The sequence below is a fragment of the Pipra filicauda genome, unplaced genomic scaffold (genome assembly GCF_003945595.2).
Source record: "Pipra filicauda isolate LSUMZ 115617 unplaced genomic scaffold, ASM394559v2 scaffold41_size5083284_pilon, whole genome shotgun sequence".
Taxonomy (NCBI): Eukaryota; Metazoa; Chordata; class Aves; order Passeriformes; family Pipridae; genus Pipra; species Pipra filicauda.
Window position 1 is genome coordinate 3,756,435 of NW_024104554.1, and position 15,012 is coordinate 3,771,446.

Here is a 15,012-nt window from a genome sequence, read left to right on the forward strand (position 1 = left end):
AGTTTCAAATGAAGATTACTAACAGCATGTTAAACCAATTGCTAGAAGAGAATATAACATTTTTTTTCAGTACTGCTATCAATTAAAATCTACTCCTTCTGTAATCCCACAGCTGAACAAACAGGAATGTTATTTATAGGAGATGCAATAATACAGGTCAGTAAACATTCACTTTTTTCCACAGACTTTTGTTTCATACTTACTTTTATTTCAGTAACTAATTTACACATTGTGAATCATTTTCTCCCTATCATATCTGTTTTTAGGTTAATGGTATAAATGTAGAAAGTGCTACCCATGAAGAAGTGGTAAGTCATTCCACTTTGATTTTTTTATTGGTGTACAGAATATCTTATGCCCAAAGTGTTCTGTCTCTAGCTTTGTTTCAAATTAATTTACTCTTTTTTACTATAAAGATAGTGCTATAGTCAGATTTGTCATATATGTGATTAATAAAAATTTTCCAGTTATTTCATTCATTTCTGAAATATAGTTTCCTACAACATTTGGCCTAAACCAAAACAAAATAATTTATTGAGTAGTGGTTAGTTTTTTACTGATTTGTTTGATTTATCACATTGACTGTATGAGGATAAAGCCAGTTCACATTCAGTCCATGTGCAGTGCTTTTCCGGTCTGCAGTGCAAGGCAGTATAGATAAAAATTGTTACCCCCTGTTGACTGTTTATTGGCAGTTATCAGTTGATTCACTGACAACTGTATCTCAGAATAGCATCTGTAGCAACCATAAATGACATGGGCTTTGACAGCCTTATCAGCAAGGCAGAAATTACATGGCCAGAGGAACTAAACTTGCTTTTATTACTTGGAGGTGATCTCTCTAGGTCAAGATAAAGTGCAGCTGCATGATCTTGCAGTTCTTTTCTTGGTGTTGATTAATACCATCAGGCTGAATCTCTTACAGACAATCTCAGTAAAGTACTGAGTCAGGTCTATGGTGTATTGATGAACTGCCCTCCTGCTGCTTGTATTGTTATTGCACATAAAAAACCCTCTAAACTTGATGAAAGTTATTCCTCACAAAATGGTAAGTTACATCCCTTAAGGATTGTTTTTCAGAACCAAGAAGTGCTCCAGAACTGTTGATGTAACACAGCAGAGGTGAGGAATCAAAGAGAAAAGCATAGTGCTGCTCCTCACCCCATACATGGGAATTCAATGGAAGCATTACGCAAAATTTCCTAAAACAACTGTAGGCCATATGGCTGAAGGAAACTCAGAAAGATCTCAGTGGACCAGGAGATAGATCTGCAAAGAGACTTTTCTGCTACCACAGCCTGTTACCATAATCAGAGTGGGGTTGGGTAAACAGGTCAGGTGGTAGAGGCTGGTTCTATGAGATTTGAGATAAGGTGGGCTGTTGCCAAAGTTCCTGAGAGAATGGAAGATTTCTTATTTTTTACTTCTATCAAAATTCTGTCTTTGCATTTTTATGAAATAATAGTAAGATAAAGTTCTCTTTATTTGAATATGGTGGGTTTTCAGTTCGAAAGAAATGCTTCAGAAGATGTTTGGGTACTTAGAAACACCACTGAAGAAGGCAGTATTATAAAACATATTAAGCTATTAATATAATAGCATAGTGATTAAGGGTAGTTGTCCGGAAAGCAGGAAGTTAAGGATGAAGAACTCATCTAACTTTTAGAAAATCATACCTACATCTTCTACCTCTGTAAAGAGCGCCCTATTTTCTAAATGTCACTCAGATTAGAAGAGAGGTGCTCCAGCACTTCTGTTCAAAAGGCAGTGTTCGAGCCTTCTGTTCAAACCTCAGCAGTGAGGCCTGGGTAGTCTCAATTCACCATGGGTTCCAGCTTACACAGCCTTGTTAACATCACACAAAATACTTAATCAGTGGGAGCCAATCAAAGGTTATTGAGTAATTCTTTTGACTTGCTTTATTTTCATCCGGCACCATGATCTCTTACATATTCAGTCATCTACTTCAAGGTGGGACTTCTGAACCATCATCCTTCAATACTGTTTGAGCACACTTCCTGCTACTTGCATTCTGTTTGCGAGAGACCTCTTTTGTAAATGTCCAACTCAACATTACTAATTGTGCTGTGTGACCCAAGGGACTGTGTACTGGGTCTGGCTGAGACAGCATTAATTTTCTTTGTGGCAGCCAGTAGGGTGCTGCATTTTGGTTTGTGACTAAACATTAGTAAAATGCCACTGTGTTTGTTATTGCTGAGCAGTGCTTGCAGACCATTGAGGCTTTCTCTTTTTTCCGACTTTTCCCCCTCTCAATGAACAGGCAAGGAGTGGGCAAGAAGTTAGAAGGGGTCATAGCCAGGAAAGCTGACCTGAACTGACCAAAGGGATATTTCGTACCATATAACATAATGCTCAGCAGTAAAAATTGTGGGGAGTGTTCTTTGGAGGAAGCAGCCATTGCTCAGAGACTGAGTGGGTATCGGTCTGTTTGTGGGAGGTGGTGACTGATTGCCTTGGCATCACTTGTTTTGTTTTTATCTTTGTCTTAAGTTATTAAACTGTCTTTATCTTGAAACTGTTGCTATTGTGAAAGTTTTGTTGCTTTGTTCTTCCTGTTCTCTCCCATCCTGCCAGTGGGGGGAATGGAATTCAACTCAACACAGACTACTAAAAGGGGTGCTGTTGGCAAAGGTAGGGATTCTGAATTACTTCCCTAGTCCAACCTTAGTGATAAACCAGTAAGGGGCAAAAACAAGTACATGTTTCTTGCTTTTTTTGGTGTTGGACTGTTTTTTTTTAATCTATTTGTTTGTCGTTTCATGGTTTGATTATTTTATATTTTTTTAATTGTAGCTTTAAAAAATGTTTTCAAGAATTTTATTTGGGTTTTTTAATTTCTTTGTTTTACAGTGGCATGTCTGGATTCCTTGCTATTTAGACTTTCCTCCCTTTTGTTCTTAATTTCTATCATTTTAGAATGTACTGCTGGTTCACACTTGCAGGATGTGAGGATGTGCACTGCATAGGCACAAACTCAGATAACCTACATTTTACTAAATTGAAGCTTAAGTGTATGTCAGTTTGGTTCACATTTGTTAAAGACTTATGACCCATTGGGGTAAATACATGGGATAGAAGGCTACAAAATCTGTGAACTTTACGAGAGGAGGCCAGTTTGTTCTGTCTGCTACCTACTGTCTTCGCTCTGAAGATGCTTCTGTAGATAACTTGTCAGCAACAATTTAACAGCAGACTGGCTTTCCTGTTTTTCATATCTGATTACTACAGTTTGTTTTTCTCCACAATTACTCAAGCTGCTACTAGTTCTGCCTAAGGGTATGGATAGAATAAATAACTCCAAATCACGACTGGGGAAAATCTTACTTTTACAGAATGTAATACAATAGTGTGGAAAATTGAAAATAATTTCTTTTCCTTGAAAAATAAATTTATTTTTAGAAGTAGTCTATTGGTGTGGAGAGACTGTGAATACAGAAAATGTTAATTCAGAGATTAATATAGTTTCTGTATTGCTCATCAGAGAGGAAAATTAATTTTATTTCCCTGGTGGCTAATCAGGTTGTCACTCTGCAAAACACAAAAGGAACAGTCAGTTCCCTGGAGGGAAGAGAGAGAGGCAAACAGAGGGGAGGAGTATTTAGGTTGAAATTCACAAAGAAGGTATACCAATTGATATTCACCTGGCTGGGACCTCAATTTTCAAGGTGTTCACAATACACTGTGAAAGGAAATGAAACATGAGATGACAGTTTGCTGATTCAACAGAATTTTTCAGATTCATAGAATCACAGAATCGTAAAATGGTTTGAGTTGGAAAGGACGTTGAACTTCATCTAGTTTCACCCCTGTGCCATGGGCAGGGAACCTGCACCAGACCAGGTTGTTCAAAGCCCCATCCATACTGGACCTTGAGCACTTTCAGCAGTGGAGCATCCACAGTTTCTCTGGACAACCTGTGCCAGTGCCTCATCATCCTCACAGTAAAGAATTTCTTCCTAATATCTAATCTAAATCTCCCTTCCTTCACTTTAAAACTGTTCTCCCTTGTCCTATCACTACATGCCTTTGTAAAAAGTCCCTCTCCAGCTCTCTTGTAGCTCCTTTAGGGTCTAGAAGGTGCTCTAAGGTCTCCTCAGAGCCTTCTCTTCTCCAGTCTGAACAGGCCCAACTTTCTCAGCCTGTTATCATAGCAGAGGTGCTCCAGTTCTCTGAGCATGTTCATGGCCCACCTGATGATCAGAGGACTAAAAACACTTCCTGGCGTTTTGTGGTGTGGGGCTGGGTGATTCTCTCTCTCTGTGCTTGGTTGAAGGGGTAAATAACATTCATAAAGATTTCTGTGAGTCCTTGGGGTGAGCACTGCCCTATGATGAAATGCTCTAGAAATACCTATTTGTTTCCACCATAAGCAAAATATAGGTGATGTGCTGAAAAAACATCACTGGAGCCTTTCAAGATGCAGTTGGACAGGGTGCTAGACAATCTCATGTAGGCTCCCTTTCACACAAAAGGTGGGGCCATATGATCTTTTGAGGTTCTTCAAAACCTGGGCTGTTTTTTATGATTCTCTGATTAGTTCAAATGTGAGTTTGTATGAAATGAATCCCATTCAAGACAAATTAAATCAAAACTGATTATTTCCATTAACTAGAAAAGGCAGGAGTGAGAGTTTAGGTATAGAAAATGGAAAACTAGGTGCTGCATGATATTTTTTTCTTACTATATCTTAGACATGTATTTTATCGTAAATTATTGTGTTTCACACATTTTTAGTATTTCACACAAATGTTAATTTAGTCGGAATTTTATTCACTGACCCAGGAAAGTACTTAGGAATATTTATTTCTTTTTATTTATGAGTAGTCTCACAGAAGGACATCACTAAATAAACAATATCCATTAAAACAGAATCCATTCAATGGGAATAATTTTATATTTTCAGAATTTCTGATTTTAGTCAGTAGTCACCACATTTTTTTTCAGATCCCTCATAACTTCAGATGTCTATAGTAATGCTATTTAATATGTCATTGGCATGTCTGGCAGAAAGGGATGAACTTGTGCTTCATTGGGCTGATTCACTGAGATACAAGGAATGAACCTGAAAATTATTTATCTACATTGAGATGTTGAGATCTTATTTTCATTCATCCTTTAAGCCATCATCCATTTTGCATTAGCTATTTCAGAATTAAATCTCTGCATAGTCTTCTGGAATTCAGTTCTGAGTGGTAGAACATAGATCATGAATTTTATCCATACAATATCAGAAGGAAAGAGATCAAAAAGAAAGAAAAAGTAATTTATATAGCTAAAAAAAGTACATAATGATTAACTGCTCAACAAATAAATTAAAATTAGTAAGATAATAAAATATAGAACTGTAGTGATGAATTAATAAAATAATAAAAATAATTATAAAATATCTTGTCAAATTAATAGATGCTTGTGAAGTAGCAAAAATAAATTCTTTTTATTTACTAATTTTAGCATGTAGTAATATCTTATAGTCATATTAATGAGTACAGTTTATTGATTTATGCTGTTGTTAAAACCATTAATCTTTAAACAAATTAAGACATATGTTTACAGTGTGAAAACTGCAGTGTTATGTTCTGTTTGTTTAACCACATGTTAATATTTGAATATGTAATTTAGTAATACTTGAGGCAACAACCTTATGACATCTGGAGAAATTAAAAATAGAATTTTCATTTAATATATGTAGAAGGTTTAATATCTTAATGTTACTGCCAGAAATAATCCGCAGTACAGAGCAGTTCAAGGAAATGCTTGTTGTTTTTCTAGACTGCCCAGGTAGCTGCTACATTAACATGTATAAATACCATTACAGACATACACGCAATTCTGACCCAAGACTGATGCTTAACTTCAAGTTATTCCTTGAATTTCTGCAACTCTTCCTGCAGGAAGCTTTTCAGTTTGAACCTGTTTTTTCATACAACAGAAAAAAATGTTATGAAGTCATAATAAACAGTGTAATTCAAGTATGGCAAGTATAAAATGAGAGCTTGATCAGTTAAATGCAGGAAAAATAAATATTTTTCTACACAGATAGACTGTGCATGTTTCATGTCTTGGAGATCCATCTTAATGGTGCTGAGATGAAATGTCACAGTACTGTCAGCAGTGCTCTGCATGGTTTACTTGAACAGTTAGTCCTTTGTACTGCAACTTTTTTGCTCTCTCAATATAGAAGAAATATTCTCTTAATATTGAAAGGTTGATTCTACCAGATCCAGAAGAATGAGTGACTGAGATGTGAAGGTTATCTGATTCCTTTGCATGTCATAGAACTGTTTGATTTCTTTCTTCAACTGCATGGTTTTCTCATTGTCCTGGTACTTCCCAGAATTTGTTTTTCAATTTCTCCATTTTAGTAAAAGTGATGTTTTAAGTGGTTTTCATCTAAATGAAGTTGAGCTACTTTATTCCCTACCCCTTGTTTCCACACTTGCACACCCTGACAAAAGCAATCTGTTTCTCCCATTCACTTTTTCTAGACATACTGGAAGAAAAGGTGTATGCTACTAAAAAGCATTTTAAAAATGAACAGTTGCCAAAAAGAAAAAAAAAACAATAAAATTTTTCACATGTTCTGAAATACTCTGCATACATCACTGCAAAGTTTAGCTGCTGTTACATCTTACTGTATGAATATAAGTTAAAAAGAAGTATGTGGTATTGCACAGGAACTTAGTAGTAGCATCTTAAATGACCTCAACATCACACTCTATTTCCAGGATTTGCCATGTGTTCAAGTACTGCAGATTCAGTAGAGTGGAAATAAGAAAGCAATCTCCAAAAATTATATTGAACATGTAGAGATGTGTGTGTGAATTTTTGTTGAAGTGTATGTTTTGTCATGGGAAACCTAAAGAAATATGAAATAGAATAATCCAACAAAGCAGTCATTGTGCTTCCAGAGGGATGACAAGCAAGTCTCAGGAAAATGTTAGAAAGCAAAGAAAAGGAAGAGCAGTAGAAAAGCTAAAAAAATCTGTTTTGGTGACTATTTGTAAGGGCTTTTGCTGGTGCTTTTCCCGATCTCCGTCAAGCAACTATTAAATAAAAATATATATAAAAAAAGTAAAATGGGCATCCATCCTTATGGATATCCAGTGAGTCTCCCTTTATTTTTTCCAAAGTCTTCTTCTGAGAAAGGATTTTATTTTTTTTAAGAGAATAAAAAAAAAAGGGTGTTTGAAAAGAACAAAGCCAAAACCTTTAGCATCTTGTACTTTTCTTACTCTAGCTAATTTCCAACACTGACCTACAATGTCACTGGATATTCAAAAAGAAATGTAGAGCTTTTTACATATCAATTTTCCTATTACTAGTTTCTGTATATGAAACTTTCACTAGTTTGTGATTACACATATTGTCTTCCTGATATGTTACTGTTATCACTATTTCATTATATGGACAATTTGGGGCATGGAATAAGAGGATTGTATTTTGAGTGGCATAAGGTTTCTATGTGTTCCAGGCTAAGAGGCTATCTCCAGTTACACAAAGGCATATGAAGAGAAACCATAGGGGTAGAATCCATCACCCCTTAATATTATTGACAGGGAGCTTGCTGAAGTGATCTCAGACTCTGACCACTTGCTTTCCCTATTATTAGGAGATTTAGATTTGGGGTCAGCCAAAACAAGCATGTAGATTTGGAAGCATTTGTAAGTCACTTTCAGACGTGGAGCAGTTTTTACACACAGCTGTGTAAGAAACTGCATCATTTATATAAATAAATTTTCATTAATAGACTCCTTACCTATGAAAAATTCAAAAGTTTCTTGTTAGTTAATGCATTTTAATATGTTTTTAGGACTACAGACACACCAAAGAAAAGATATCAAGCTTCTGAAGATTTTACTTTATCTTGGTAGTTCTCTCCTTTATCATTACCTCAGTCAGTCCTAAAAGAATGTTTTAGTCATCTATTATGTGGACCGCAAATACCTGCTAATGCTCAGTAGAGAGCTGCAGGACAGCTACATGCATCAGAGCTGCAGCAGCAACTGAAAGAAGTGAAAAAACTCTTTTATTGAGCAGCATTTATTAACAAGTTTAGAGCAGTCACTTTCATAAAGACTTACCATACATTTTAGAAAATTCACAGCAGCTATGTAGGTGGGCAGTAACAGAAAGAAATAAAAATTAATAGCAAGAATGCTGATTCGTGACATTAGAATGCAGAAGGAAGTTCCGTTGTGCATAGTTTTCCTCTTCTTTCTGTTACCCTATAGAATTTTTCTAAGTGATTGTCTCAGTCTGAAGGGACTGGAATGTTTGCTAAAGAGGATGAGTTATGAGATAGACCAAATTTCTCTCTCTCAGCAATTGTAAATTCAAAATTAAGGGGCTTTAATCAAGGAAGTGTGGAAAAAAACAGAAGAAATAACAACCCTTTATTAAAAGACATATGTATGTTGGCAAAACCAGTAACAGAACGCAAAAAAACTAGACAGTAATCCTAGAAAAAAAAAACCAAAAAAAAAAAGTCTGAAGGAATACTTCTCTGTCCTTTAGCGCAGCCCCCTCTCCCCTCCGAGCAGAGCCAGACACCCCCTCCCAAAACTCCTCCCCTGTCCCCCCAGCCTCTGATGGGCCATCAGCGAGGAATACAGCCTGACTAACTAGTTCTTTTGTAAGGCTAATTAACTCCCTTTCCCCTTTCCGTTCAAACTCTGTCTTTCCTACAGTGGGGGGGGGGGGCAGGGAAAAGAAAAATTCTCCTGAATTTCTAACCTATAACAGCGATTTTCTTGGGTATTTGGTCACAGTAGAACAGGATTTATCATGGCAGTGAGACAAATAAATAAAAAGTGTTTTTCACATTGCTTAGATGAAAAAAGATCTGAGTTAATTTTAATTCTCCAAGTGCTTATTTGCCATAAGTATTCTGTACCTCAGCACTGCTTAAAAATAAAGCTATATAAAATCAGCAAATTATAGTATAACTTTACAATTTTGTGGGATGTACAATTCAACCTCACTGTTTCCAGGTGCACTGGATTTTATCACTGAAATCGTCTGGCAGCATTCCTCATTAAAAAGCAAATATAGTATACTTTTGGTCTTCAGTATCTTTCACATGCAAATGATAAAACTCACATGCTTTAAAACATGATTTTGCCATTTAAATTTCCACCTCTTTGCACCTTTACTGTGTTTTTATAAAAGATAGCAACATTTCAGAGAAAGATTTTTTAAAAAAATGGAGTAATGTAAGTACCTGTATAAAATGTATACCTTAAAATATTACACAACTTCTGTTGTGTAATTGTGGAAATCTACTTTCTTTCAATTTCTAAACATGTTAAGAAAGGGTTAAGCAGTTCAGATTTCAGTACTACTATTTTACCTCCATCATTTCACAGTCACTTAATTCTGTGTGTTAAAGAAGCAGCAAGTACTCTGGCATTATGAGCATTATGTGTATAATCTTTGAGCACAAAAGCAGAGTTACTGTAATTAAAACTGATGCAGGAATTCAGCCACCTGGCACAAAGGAAGAATGGAAGTCTTTGTTAAACTATGGACACAAAATGTAGCACTTAGGTAAAGCACAACAGAGAGCATGGCTAGACAGCTACAATTTTAAGCAGTAATTCCTAGGGATTAAAGGACTTGAGTTAAAATAAATTCTTTTAAAAGAATGTGTCTCTTTTAACCCTTTGAATTTTCTACATATTTCATTTATAAATGTTGAAAGAACTAAAAAGGATTTATAAGAAATTATACCAGCCACTTTTGTCATAAATAGAGGGACACTTTCTTCCATCTCCTCCTCCTCCTACCTGCACAAGACTGAGTACCATGGAGGTAGACTAAATATGTAAGTCAAAGGAGAACATTGGAATAAGAACTAAAGGGTGAAAGACATCTGTGGATAAGTCTGGAGGGTCTTTGAAAGGGCTGGTAGGAATAGAAAATATAGTGTCAGGAACAGTACTGTATTATGCCCCTTGTTATCCCTGATAATCACTACAAAGAGCAATCCACTCTTGATTCCTTTGATCCTTACATCCTGTGCCCAAACTAGTCTTTGTCTTAATTTTTTGTCACTCTGCTTGGTTTCTACTCTGACTGAGCTAACTTCTCTGAAGCAGTATACTCTCCATCTCATTTCTCCCTCTCACACCTTCCTTTTCCTCTCTAAACAATGTTTTGTGCTTTTAACTAGCGTACTGCCTTGTATTAGGTGACCCTTGGTATTTTGTCAGGCTATAAAGAACTTTGGAGAGGTATATACTCTAGTTCAATGTTATTAAGAAAACCAAGCTGCAAGATAATAAAGAGTTAGGGTACACCCTTATGATACTGAATAGATTAATTAAATAAATGTGAAAGATTAGACTTAGGCTATTTGCATAAGTGAAAATCAGTTATTTTGTATGTTGCAAGTTTCCTGAAATGGAAAGGAAAATATAAGTTATGTAGAGGACTTATACCCACATAAAATTAACTCGTTAATAAAATTGTTATATTTCTGATCACAAGGAAGATTAACCTGTACATAAGTATTATTTCTCTTCAAAACGTCATTGACTTAATGAGAGCGTAATCTAAATAAGTGAATGGGTCTTAGAGATGTCACTAATATTTAAGATACATTTGTTTAGACACTTAACTGAGGCTGGATAATAACACCATTTGTTCTTTATTGTAGATAGAGGACAAAACACTCACAGAGCAATAGTCTATTACTCATAGAGGAATGGTGTATTCATACACTTCAGGTGGCAAATAAGCCAGCACATTTCATCAAAACTATTTAAGGACTGGATCAAGAAATAAAAAAGGGTTTTGGTGTTGTTGTTTTTTGTCTGATATGATATTAGGCAGCAGAAAGTCCAATAGAAAAAGGTCTAATAAAAAAATATAACCCTGTACTTAAAAAATTATGAGTCTAGCTGACATCAGTACTCTGAGGAAGAGAAAGTAATTCTTCAGAAGACTATAACATGACAATGAGATTTAAATGATATTCTCTTACCAAATAGCATGTTTTTTTCCAGTACAGGAAGTGTTTAGTATTGAGTAAAGGAATATACTTTATGGTGGCCTGTGTGGAATAAGTATTGGCCTACACAGTAGCAGAATTGCAAGGAATCAGGACGCAGTAGGCAAAAGGTTCAGGTGTGGGACATTGCCTAACACAGATTCATCTCTAATGTGTGCTGAATATTGCAGATGATCTGCTGTTTTGTTGTGACAGTAGCACTTTCATGCCTGGGGAATTGTGGAAACAAAAGCACTAAGGAATGACATACAGCGGTACGACTACTATGAAATAGTGCTGAACTTTGTCCATAGATATTCCTATGTTCATCTGCATGCTGTGAGGATTTTAGTGTAAAAGAATAATGTCTTTTGTTTTCTAGGTGCCCCAGTTCTTTAAGCCTGAAAGGATGAATATATGAGTGATTATAAATAAATTCTATGCTTGATCCAAACTGCAGGGCAATCCATTGAGCTGATCAGTCCATAGGTCTAGGACTTCTAGCTTGTACTTCAGCAGTGAATGTTGTAGAAATCAAAAACAGTTCTCAGTGCTTACTGTGTTTAGTCCTTTATTAACTCTAAATGTCTGTGAAATGTCTATTAGGCTAGAAGACTTACTACAAAAGGATCATTGTGGAAAAGTTTGTTGTGAGAAAAGGAAGAAATGCCCAAATAGTCAACAATTTCTAAATCAGAGAATGCAGCATGTGGGTTTGACAACTTCAAAATCTTCTTGTTTAGTTTTTACACTCGGTAGCACAAAACAACCTTCATTAAATATTGCCTATCCTTCAGCTGAAATTACCTTCATTGACATTTTATACCATTGTCAGTAGATGATGGCAGAGGTTTTCTGACTGCTACTTCTCTCCTCAGAGAGACATTTCTGGTCAGATAAAATCCATTTCTAAGAACTCTGCAGGTATGTTGTAAATACAAACAACAAAGAAAATCGGAACAATAAAGGCTACATGAATACCTGCATTTTTAGCTCAATCTGTGCCCATTGGAGTTTGTATAAACTAAACCATTTTACTATCATCTAGAAAGATTCTGAAGAATATGAACCTGCAGGGTTAGACTGCTTCAATTGCTTTGCTTGAAAAGGTCTGCATTTGGGATAGAAGTGTCTGCAATTCTACAGCTATGGATTCTACTTTAACATATGTGTTTCCAATCACACTTAGTCAGGTATGTGTATTTGAACACATGCACATATCTGGAAATGGAGCTTTGATACAACAGTATGTGCTGCTGACATACCAGTTATGTCAGGAATGATTTAATAAAGTTTCCATCTAAGAATTGTATGTTTGTTCTCTGGTAACTTGGCCATTTCTTTCTGTTGTGAGTTTTTGATACCCGAGACAATTATTTCTTTTTACAAGTAAAGCATAACAGTAGATAAGCAATAAAACATACTGCTCATTCTAAAATTTTGAGTTCTGCAGCTTTCAACTCTTTTCATTTAGAGCACACTGATCACAGTTGAGACTGCTCTGCGTTTCCAGAGAGAAGTCCCTATAATGCTCTGATATTCTTGGGAATTTTTGAAGGATGGCAAAGTTACTTTCTCAGGAATGGGTCTTCATGCTTCAGGCAATAGTTATCCCTAAGCAAATTTATTTAAACTTTCATTGCTTCAGGGAACAGCTGATTTGACTCAAAATTTATTTTCCAATGCACAATATATATCAGCATCTTTCATATTCCAAATATTTTTGTAAGCATTGTTTACACAGTGCTAATTACACACTCATGTATGTAATTAAATAGAAAAAATAATGTACAAAATAATGAAAAAAATTAAATAAATTCCTTTTTTTGTCTATAATTACTGGTAATTACAACATACAAGAGCAGCATTATTTGTTTAAATTGATACTGAAGCTTTATAGTTAAAAATGTCTTTTACCGTATTTGTAGGCAGAAATAAAAGTGAGAGTTGATTGGACTAAGAGAAGTTGCAGTTTAGTTTAAATCTGAAAATTTCCATAAGATGCATTGACTGTTATTTTCCTAGCATATTTGTATATGCTGTATATGTTCATATATGTATATGTTCATTGTTCAAATGCTTGTTTTGGATTAGCCAGATAATCCTTTAGAAAGAGATTATTGCTCATTGAATAGTGCAAAGCTAAGGAAGAAAGAATCAAAAGTATTTATTGGAAACTACTCCATAATTGAGCAGCGGAAAAAAAGACAAGTACCAAGAACTCATTGTTTCTTGATCTAATTGTACTTCATGCTTTTCCAATACTATTTGCAATCCAATTTTAATTTTATAAGCTTTTTTCAAAGCCATTTTGCTTCTACTGTCATTTTAGAGACTACCTGTACTGCAAGGCATCTTTTTTTCACACACCTTCCTTGCCTACTCATTGACATATAAGCATGATACCAGATTTTTCAGCCCTGCTTGTCTGGGTTGAGATGAAATTTCAGGTTTTCAAGTGTAGTTCCAAATACATTTTCGCCTAGAAGGCATTTTAAGTTTTAAATACTATTGTTGATTATGAGAATTTAAGAATTTCTTAAAACTTTTAGTTCTCTAGATTTCGTTGTTTGGATTTTTTTTTACTATTACATGTTATGATCTAATTCTTTTCATATGTTGTACAACAACTTCTTAGTTCTTTGCCTGCTGTATTGCAGGATTGTACATAGCCTTCCACCCAGGTACTTGTCAAGTCCAAGACTTGCACTTATGTGAATTTCAAGTGTTTTATTTGTGAAATGCTTGTACCTCAAGATCAGACGTTCATCAGGAGATTCTTTGACTTCAGAATTTTTGCTTCAGACTTTCAGTCTGATTTTGGTGCTTAATCTTAAATATTCCTCTATAGATGCAAGATAGGATCAATTTCTTTTAACTTCATACATTTAAAGTGTAAGGTTATCATCCAGACTCTCCTTATTTAGAGATAGACACCTGTGGGTGGGGATTTCTTTTTATCCTAAGATCTTTCCTGATTTCTAGAAAAGACATTAGCAATACTTTAGAGTTGAATCTTTTAAGTAGCAAAAGTTAAATGATGTGACTTCTGCACTCAGAATAGATATTGGCTAAAGGGCCATGGGGGTCAATTTATTCGTCAAAAACATTCTCCTTTTCAGTTTTAATTGCTGTTAAAGTTCTGATCTATAATAAGAGAGAATCTGGTTCAAACAACCAAAACCTTGTATAAATCTCTGAGTGGTGTGAATATTTATTATCAGATATGTTTAAAGGTTTAGAGCAAATCACAGCAAACACAAGGCACCAGAATTTAAAAAGAATGCACATTAGCTTGAATTATCCCATTGACTTGCCTGCCTATAGGTATATAGCATTTCCCTAAATTGGGTGTTGACGTTAAAAATGAGGCAAAGAAAGTAATTTGGTTTTCCTAAAATATGGGTCATAATTTTTTCTGCAGCCTCTGTACTGTGGTTAGCTAAGGGAGATATAGAATCTCCTATTTATATTTTTAACATTCTCTCTGTTCTGTTCTTGAGAAATGCATGTGAGAAAGAGAAGCATAATAAACCCTGGCTTGATGAATGCACTTAGAGATATGCAAAATCTCCAAATTGGAGCCAGCATGAAAAGCAAACATTTCAGTTGATGCTCTTTTTTCGTTCATACATGTGAACAGACAAGTAAGTGCACACACACATAGTTAGGTGCAGTAAAAATATTTAATCAACCTTTAAAAAGCACCAAAACCTTTTATAATCTTATTTTACAATCACTTTTACAATCCTTATTTTATATTAATACTACAGTAAGGCAACAGTGCGACAGTGACTGTTACTCCAAAGATACCAGATTTGTCTCTTTTGGGCTTACTGGACTTGTGCTAAGCACAGAGCAGTGCATTATTTAGTGGCCTTCCAACTGTTAAGACCTTCTTGTGAGCACTGACATTGATTTAGTTTTGTTATTATGTATGTGGTTCAACTCTACCACCTCTTCAGGCACTACCTAAGAATACAAAGTAGCTTCAGGAGAGT

General features: G+C 35.3%; 1 protein-coding gene across 1 annotated transcript in view; it reads left to right on the top strand.

Annotated features, from left to right (window-relative positions):
• Positions 1-15,012, top strand: part of SNTG2 (syntrophin gamma 2) — a 238,822-nt gene that overhangs the window by 137,167 nt on the left and 86,643 nt on the right. The window contains exons 5-6 of the mRNA XM_039385545.1: positions 113-156; positions 267-308. Coding sequence (XP_039241479.1) covers positions 113-156; positions 267-308 — 86 coding nt within the window. The remainder of the gene's footprint in view (positions 1-112; positions 157-266; positions 309-15,012) is intronic.